The sequence below is a fragment of the Panicum hallii genome, chromosome 8 (assembly GCF_002211085.1).
Source record: "Panicum hallii strain FIL2 chromosome 8, PHallii_v3.1, whole genome shotgun sequence".
Taxonomy (NCBI): Eukaryota; Viridiplantae; Streptophyta; class Magnoliopsida; order Poales; family Poaceae; genus Panicum; species Panicum hallii.
The window spans coordinates 1,421,386-1,430,406 of NC_038049.1; the positions used below are offsets into that span (position 1 = coordinate 1,421,386).

Genomic DNA, 9,021 nt, shown 5'->3' on the forward strand with positions numbered 1-9,021 from the left:
ATAGCTATACCATTACGAGAATAATGCAAATAACCCTAAATTTGTATATAAGTCCAATTATATTATTATTAAAAGCTAAGGTAATCCATAAATCCGAATCTAAATTATATAATTATAAATTTTACTTTTATATTAATTCTAACTAGCCCATGTAGGGCACGGGTTAATAGGCTAGTGTCTACTAATTCCATTTCCAACAAATAATTTCGGGCTCCTGAGCCTTACATTATTGCCACTTTACAGCGCAGCAACTCGGCACAAAATGCCTGCCCAATCAAAAGCAAGCAATCGATTGGCCGCCTCAATTTACCAACTACACATTTAATTTCCTCCGCTCAATTGCTGCAATAACATACAACAGTTACACGCAAACAACTCCATCTCCCTCTTTCAGGTTCCTCCTTGTGGAAGGGCATTATGCCCTTTGCCTCACCGGTGCAAGACTATTTGAATATCCCTAAGCTTCTACAATTTGAATTCTAATTTCTATTATATTGCTCTGGCACAGCCAGAAAGGGTTTGAATGTGAGGATAAGTCCGAGCAACTCAATCACATTCAGAAGAAAGAACACCATCTGATCACCTGCACGGGTGGAATTACAAGAATTATATTATATGCTGCCAAAAAGAAAAGAAAAGGCATCTGGAGTTTCCTAAAAAAAAGGAAGATAATTTTACCTGGAAAGAAAAAACCATGCTGCCGTTTCTGTGCCCATGAGAACCTGAATAAATACCCCAAGAAGAATTAGCAACAGTACATGCTTTACGTGGAGCAGATACATTCTCAAACAAATTTACAAGCAGTAGGGAAGTAGTAGATCCAATATACAGTATATCTCTGCTTTGCTCTTTTGAAAATTAAATTTAGCAGCTCAGTCGAAAAAATTCAAAGTACACTATAGCTCAGCCTACACTATAGCTCAGCCACAGCCTTCCTATGTTTGAAGCTTCAAGAACATTTCATTTAAATATACAGTCAAGGCAACGGTGCGCATTGCAAGTTCATTTCAACTTGAAACTCAAAAAATTCTTCAAACAAGGTACATGGAGCAAATTATACTCACACAATGCCTGCTCCTGCTGGAGCAACTGCCTTGAAAAACGACATTCCTGTCATAGACAATCCATTTGCAGCTCCTCTTTGATCCTGAGGCTGTTAACAAGTATTGTCATCAGTCAGTTACAGATTAGCAGCAGATCCTTAATAATATAAAAATTGAGCTGAACACGTGTGCATACCACGGCATTGTTTTGAAGGATGAAAGTGCCTGTAATGATGGTAACCTGATATAGTATGTCATTGAAATGGAATAAACTTTAATTATAACAGAAAATAAATAATACATACAATCTAAATATTCAATAGAAAAAGGGCGCAGACTGCTAAGTGGTGGGTAAATATACAAGATTCATATGTTTGATATTTGCCAACCATCACTAGAAACTAAAGGTTTTTTTTCTTTTCCATTTTCTGAGCAGAGTACCAGAGACTTTGTAAATGTATCAAAACTGCCATTCACACAGTTATTTGGTCCTAAAAGATCAAATAAATAGACACACAATGGGATAAGATACTCACAGAAAGATTATTTTTTATCACCGATGCAATATTGAGAATGATTGATAATCCAGGTTCTGAAAGGTATGTCATATAGGGGTAGGCAAAGAGGATAGGTATGCACAGGATCTGCAAGATTGAGTAAAATAGTTCATATATGCAGAACGAAGAGAAAAAAGACTGCATGAACTAAATAGCATAAGCTTTTACTTACAGCTGCAATTCGAGAAGAATTGATAGGCCCAAGAACTTTATTGATACGAGGGTACAGGAACAGTTGATATACAAGAAGACTGGCACCTGAAATGGAAGAGGTAAAATAATGTAAATGGCGGTATCACAAATAACATAAAGTTGGTTACAAAATATTGAGAACCACAATGATGCAACCAGATGGAGGACTTTACAGATTCTTTACAGCTTGAGTGAAATGATTGAGTAATCTTTCTTTCACATACATGTGAAAGGTTCTAATTGGGTACTTACCTTCGGTTAAAAAAAATTGGGTACTTACTATCATCTAACTAAAATTTTGTAGTAGACGAACCACTTTAGACTATAATGGAGTTTTTACAAGTTAATAACACTAACAATAATGAAAAAAAATCACCTGTAACTGCGAGGACTTGACCTACATCCTCGGACGATAAACTGAGTCCACCATACTTCTTGTCACTTTCAGCCCATAGAGAGAACACCTGGAATTAGTTTTGGTTAGTGCTCTATAACATGCTGAAAAGTTCTCTAGAGTATTTGAGGGAAAAGAAACTATGTCCTCTAGGTAATAGCAATTAGCAACCACACATTATACATCTAGATTATTTCAAATAAGCATGGAAATACAAAAGTTATATGCTGGTACTAGGTACATTCATAACATGCATAGGTTTTGCCTAAAATCATAAATAAACATCCCACAAGTGGTAATAAACAAATACCTCTGTGTAAGCCATGTCATGGAAGGAGAAGATGCAATAGACAATTATTGATGACATCAATGGCCAATTCTTGAATAAGCTCTTCTTGGTATCCAAACTTCCACTTTCTTGAACGTTTTCTTTTGGATCAATCAGATGAGCCTCCAAAGCTTCAACGATTTGGTTTTCATTTTCACTAACTTTATGCTTGTGCAAAGTCTCCTAGAAAACATTTTGAGATGCTTTATGATGAGTATGGAGAATCAAAATTGTACAGATGGTGGTGAATGCGAAATGAATTCAAAGGGATCTCATGTACCGGCATCCATATGCAGCTTACGAGAACAGCAGCAGCAAAGACTGACGTGCATAAGCATGGTAAGAAATATGGAAACCTGACAAGTTTAAGCCGTAAGTACTCTGTAAATTGATTATTTGAGACTATATCGTCCTGCTATGTAAAAAAGAGATACCTTCCAAAGAATGAGTCAGGTGAAAAGATATTTGGAAAATTTTCTGCAGGCTGCCATAAAGGTAACCATGTTAGCACTGACAATTAGATATGCTTTAACATTGTTAAATTGCCTCTGCTGTACCAGTGCAAGGTAGCCTCCTAGAGCAGGACCAATTATGAGACCTATTCCCCATGCTGTGCTGACCTAAAATTATATGAAGGTAAGTTCCAGTATCAAAATCATTGGAATATAAAATATTAGTAACACATCAGCATGAAATTTGTATCTTACAAGTGATAATGCTAGGGCTTCATGTTCTGGTCGGCAAACTTCAATGGCATAAGCCTGTAAAATTCAAGCAAGATGTTATTGACTACAGCACATTCTAACATAAAAGAGCTTGCAAATTCACCATACCTTAATTGGTCCAAGTAGACCATTTAAAGCACCAAGCAAAAATCGTGTAGCAATTGCCATCCAATAGCTGACACTAAGCCCGAACAAAGTATTGAACACAACCCTGAGAAATTTATAAGAACCAAGTTTGAGTTTCATTTCCACGCTCAAGCACCACTCTTCCATATAAATGGAGGCGAAATGTTACTAACACGGAGAAAATGCCAAACATGACAACTGGTTTCCTCCCAATACGGTCTGCCGCTATTCCCCAAGCTGTTGAAGTCAAGCATCTACCAAACATAAATGAAGCACCTGAAAACATCCGGAGCATGTAACTGATCAATCACAAAATTTTCACTATTTATGAGTACTAGCAAATATGCCCGTGCATTGCTACGGAAAAGCATATAAATATATTGATTAGTATATAAAAATATATATATTATACACCATATGTATTTTATAATAACATAGTACATGCCGGTCGAGGACTTCAGTCTTTTTCTATTTTATTTACTCATCAAGCGCTAATTCTAAATGGTTTCGGATCCTTAACTCAAGATACCGTCACCCGGATTCCGATTAGGACTCCGATTGACGGACCAAGGAATCATTACTTGCTTTAGTAATATTTATGAATATTGAACTAAGCCAAGCAGAATAAAAGGGAGCAATTAATAAAAACTAACCTACAAAACCGGCATAGAAGCCGATATCTTCTGTTCTTTTAGCAACATTCAAGTCTCTTATCTGTGTAGTATAAGAAACAATATGAACCTTTGTCAGATGAATTAACTTAACAGATGCATGGTATAGATCGATGAAAAAGAACTATAGGCAGATCAAGTTATCCAAAAATATATAATTGACGTACTAGCTACATAATGGTCATATAACACAAAACCCTAAATAACCAGATAAAAGAGTATGAAATTGTGTACATACCATAAAATACAAGAAGGGGAACAATGATGATATTGGTAAAGCTGAAAAAGAGAGAAGAAAATTAGAAACAGCATCTAGGTATCTATGAAAAATAAAGAAAAGATATGAGAAGATAAATAAGATTAGCAACATAGAAAAAAATTCCAGTTATGTTCTGTAGGTCAAGAAGTGCAGGTGCTGACATCTATCAAGCTAGTTCAATAATAGCAACTGAGAAACTGCTTAATAAGACCTGACAAAAGTGGCCGTGCACTCAGAGAAATCAACCTTAAATAAAGAAAGCGTATAATCATTTATTAAAGGTCGTGACATGATGAACAAGTCTCATAAGTATAAAAAGTTTTAACTCTTTAAGTCCTATATGCCACCTAATTGGAGTGATCTAGCAACTTCTCACAAATAAAAAATCCAACGGGAGGAGCATGGTATGTCTGTCAGTACATCTTCAGAAAGTGAGGAAGTAGAGGTAGGGAGACACTGCAATGACTGCAAAATAACCTAAAATTACTGAATAAAATCAGTAGCACTACAGCTTCACAGCAGGAAATTTTTATCAAGGATTGGACTTTAGCTGCTATGACACAGTAACAGAGAATAAAAGTTGTAGTTAGCATACTGGACCATCGACCTACCAACAAGAAGCACAACCTAACATTGAGAAAAGATTTCTGCCACTCATGTTGCAGTACATTTGTCTGTCCTGCCAACCTCAAGCACTCGTTATCACCTGCTATAGCTATTGTAATAACATGTGGTCATCCAAATTCTCCAAAGTTACGAGCTCAAGAGAAAAGGCACCCGAAAGGGCTCGGAAAGAATGTGTTGTGAGGAAGAGAAGTCTGTACCGGCCGTGAGAGAAACCATCCAGACATAGAGGAACTCCTTGTACGGCATTCCCTTGAGGAGGTCCTTCCTCCGGTCGTAAGCGCAGCCGGGGCACCCCGGGTGGTACTCCTCCTTGAGCAACGGCGAAGTGCGCTCCTCCCCCATCGGCGGCGACCGGCGAGTTGCTTGCTCGCCCCCTCAATGCTCAGAACAGCAATTGGATGGAGGTCCGAAGCCAGATGAGAGCAGGGGACGCGCAACCAATGCCGCCTCTCCTCTCGGCCAGAAGAACCGAATCAAGGAAGGCCAATCAAATCAGTCGGTCCCGCCGGGCGCCGAAGTCGGCAAAGATGCTTCCTTTCGCTCTGCCCTAATGGTGGGGGCAATTATTTGGCAATGCGAGAGGCGTGTTCCAATGTTTGAGGCGTCCGCGCTGATAAGGCAGGCCATCAGGACGAGGAAGACGAAGGCAATGCGACGAGTTGAACCTCGTCGGTCCACATCGGAGGTGGCGCCAAACGGAACGGGGGATCCAATCCGTTCACGGCATTGGCGCATTGCATCTCGGCCTTCACGGGTACACGGAAGAGTGGTGGATGGCTGCCAAGAAGAAGAAGAAGGTTCGCGGCGGATGGAGTCGTGTATAGATCGGGCCGCCAGACCAAATGGGCCTGAGGAGAAACAGATCAAAGCCCAGCCTGCTAACACGGTTGAGCAGGCCTATTAATTTCTTCTACGGACCCTCAAAGAAAAATTCTTCTATGGGCTAGGCCAATACAATTAAGTAGGATTCTGGCCCAATTTCAATTTCAGGTCGAACTTCATTTTTCTATTTTCCCCATAGCTAAATAATCAGCACCGCATCTCGATATATTTGCAGCGTGGATGGTTTGTCCCAGAAAAAAAAAATGAGAGAAGGGATGCAGTGATGGCAGCCGCGTGTTGCGTGTTGATAGCTAGAGATGGCAACTCCACATCGTCAGCAAAAGAAAAACACAATTATATTAGAAGGTAGCCCCAGCCATGCTGACTTTGTTAGTTTATAATAATCCACACGTATGGTGCATGATTAATACGTAGGTTGGAATGAATGAACGAGCTACATACACCCAGAAGAATCGACGGTGCTAGTAAGCAGCAGCAGCAGGCCAGCAGCTTAATTTGCAAGTTATTATTAGCAAGCAAGCAGGCGATTTTATTCATTCGATATGATCGAGGAGCTATGGACAGAGAGATATGCGTACCTGTGCAGAGGGTGACGATCCAGACGTAGATGAAGCTGCCATAGGGGATGCCCGGGTTCGCCGCCTTGCGCCGGTCCACGGCGCACCCGGGGCACCCTTCCACCGCGTACGTCCTCCTCCCGCCGGCGGTACGCTTCTTGATCTCCTCCAGCAACGGCGCCGCCGACTGCCCCTCCTCCTCCGCCATTGTTGTCGCCTCCTGCTGGTTGGTTTGGAGATCTCGATTCGCTCCTCAACCTCTTCTTCGATCGGTACGTTGTTCACCCCCCCCCTATCGATCGATCCCTATCTATGATGAATTGAATTGAATTCAATTCCCTGAGAACGTTGCGTTTTTTTTTCTGGTCGAATATAATGACTCTGGCCGACACCCGTACCTACAACAGACAGATGGAGCTAATATATACTACTAGCTAGTAGATCGATGGAGAGAGAGAGAGAGAGAGCGCACAGAAGAAGAGATGGAATCAATGGTCACGTGCTGTTTTTTATTTGGTGGCTAGCTAGCTAGCTTCCGTGGTGGTCAAGCGGGCAGCTATATGATGAGTACCCTAAGCTGATCCGATTCATCTACTACCTCCTTTCCGGTCTCCAGCGAGTTGTCCAAAAGCAAGCAAGAAAGCCAAACCGAATCGCCACTTGCTACTTGTCCGCGGCGCAAACTTAACTAAATGGCTAGTATTTACCAAATTTTCCTGATGAGAAGCCATGGATTGCGCTCCTCCTTTGTTTGTTTCTCCTCGATCAATAATTGAGCGAGCGAGTCATCCGAGGAGGAAAAGTCGAAAACGAACTTGCATGCTTCTGCTGCTGCTTCTTTTTTTCCCAGGAACGAAGAACTTGCTTGCATGCTTCTGGTCATGTGTCAACTTCTCCTCCTCCACATGGTTATTTCTGCCACTAGTTCGAGCACTAGTTATACCAACGACAGCGGAGAGCGCCCCCAACAACGACATTTGATGTTCACGAGCATTTAATAATTTGATTTACGAAATAAGAGTGACAGCCATAGATGTCTTTGTCGCGTTCTTGGTGTTTGTACATATGATCCTTAATTTGCAGATTTCTTATATTTCTCTTCAAAACCTTCCGTGCGCATGTGGGCAAGTATACCCCAGCGTAGATCATGGAAAGTGCTTCTCATCTACCCCCGTTAGGTGGTAGTGCCTTTGTGTGAGAGGTCAGGTTGGGTAAATTTAATCGAGAATAGAATCGAAAGAATCCAGAATCGGAATCGAGAAAATTCAGTTCCTTTTTACCAGAAACCGAATTTACTCGGTTAATTCGGTTCGGTTCCTGGTTAACCGAAGGAATCGAGATTAATAAACATTCAGCCTATTAAGGCATTAAGCTTAATGGAGCACTAGCTAAAGTACCCAACTGGCCACACCGAAATCCTAGCCGTGCGCTCGCCCTTGTCCCGCCGCCCAGTCCTAGGCTCTCAACGGCCAGCATCGAGCCGCCGACGCCATCCATCCCGCCGCCCTCGCTGCTCAGTGCCCCTGCCCCCGCCGCCGCCCAGGCCATCCCCAACCCTGGCCCCCGCCGCCAAACGGCCGCCACACGCCCACGGCAGCCTGAGCCGCCGCCGCCGCCCAGCACCCCCACCCATGGCAGCCCAAGCCGCCGCCGCCGCCCGGCGCCCGCCGCATGGCCACAGCTAGGCGGCCAGCGCCCCTATCACTCGACCTAGGCACCCGTCTAGTTGGGTAGCAGGGCTATTTTTTTTTCATCCTGAAAATTTTTCGGTTCCCTCGGTTAGAATCTGGAACCGAACCGAAAGAACCGAAATCAAAATTTGATTTCGTATGTTCCTACATCGGAAAAAAAGAATCCTCAATTTTTATTTTTTAGGAATCGAATTTTTGAAAGAACCGAGGAACCAAACCGATCGGCCGGTTAGAATCCAATGCCCAGGACTTGGCACTCGATGACCATTTGTCTTCTTGCATCATTGTTTCTCCTCTCTCTCTCTCTCCTCTCCCCCTCCCATACTGCTGTTGTGTGTACTCCTGAGCCATGGGTGTGCTTGATTAATTATTGTCCACGAAATGGCTTCTACGTAAATTGATTTGTAGCTACTTTTTATTAATTCTAAAATTATTTCTAGAAAACAGATGACGTCTAGATTGATGTCTAGCATCTTGTCTAGAAAACCAGATTAGTTTCTAGCTCCTATCTAGATTCTAGTTTGATTTCTAAATTTTTTATAGAAATCAGATTCTGTCTAGATTGATTCTAGCATTTTGTCTAGAACTGTCGGAGTGGCTTGTGCTTAATCTGAAACTTTGGAATGAGCAAACAAGGTGACGAGAGAGAAAAAAAAAAGAGAAACAAACATGTTCTCAGTAGGAAACTTTGGAACAAGCAAATTAAGCAACTTGACGAGAAACAATTTGAGCAGCAGAATGCGATTTAGGATTCGGATCTTGGGTTTAGAATTAAGGAATAAAGATTTGGAGCTCAAAATATGACAAGAAAAATCTGACAAAAAGATTGCAGCCTTATGGCCTAAACCTACCACCATTTGTGCCAAACAGCTGCAGCACCTAGAAGCTACCTGCAGCAGCTGTTTCGTCGGTGGAGATAGCAGCAGCAATTGTTCTGCCAAGCGCGCGGTTGCGAGGTGCACGCCACGTCGTACAGCATGCAAGCCACACTATACCACAGCCCCATAT

General features: G+C 42.0%; 1 protein-coding gene across 2 annotated transcripts; it reads right to left on the bottom strand.

Moving 5' to 3' along the window:
- Window positions 1-388: 388 nt before the first annotated feature.
- LOC112902793 (protein ZINC INDUCED FACILITATOR-LIKE 1-like) lies at window positions 389-6,732 on the bottom strand. 2 transcript variants are annotated; one of them, XM_025971972.1, is made up of 18 exons: window positions 6,344-6,477; window positions 5,120-5,797; window positions 4,275-4,315; window positions 4,019-4,079; window positions 3,539-3,641; window positions 3,348-3,450; window positions 3,222-3,275; window positions 3,072-3,134; window positions 2,949-2,998; window positions 2,795-2,870; window positions 2,497-2,697; window positions 2,169-2,256; window positions 1,773-1,858; window positions 1,580-1,687; window positions 1,240-1,284; window positions 1,065-1,153; window positions 679-722; window positions 389-583 (listed from the first exon to the last, which is right to left on the bottom strand). In XM_025971972.1, the coding sequence occupies exons 2-18, from the start codon at window positions 5,262-5,264 to the stop codon at window positions 480-482; spliced, it is 1,461 nt and encodes a 486-aa protein (XP_025827757.1). In that variant the 5' UTR covers window positions 5,265-5,797; window positions 6,344-6,477; the 3' UTR covers window positions 389-479. The 2 variants fall into 2 exon arrangements, with proteins under 2 accessions (XP_025827757.1, XP_025827756.1); XM_025971971.1 differs by lacking the exon at window positions 5,120-5,797 and having other exon boundaries at window positions 6,344-6,732.
- Between the last annotated feature and the right edge of the window lie 2,289 nt (window positions 6,733-9,021).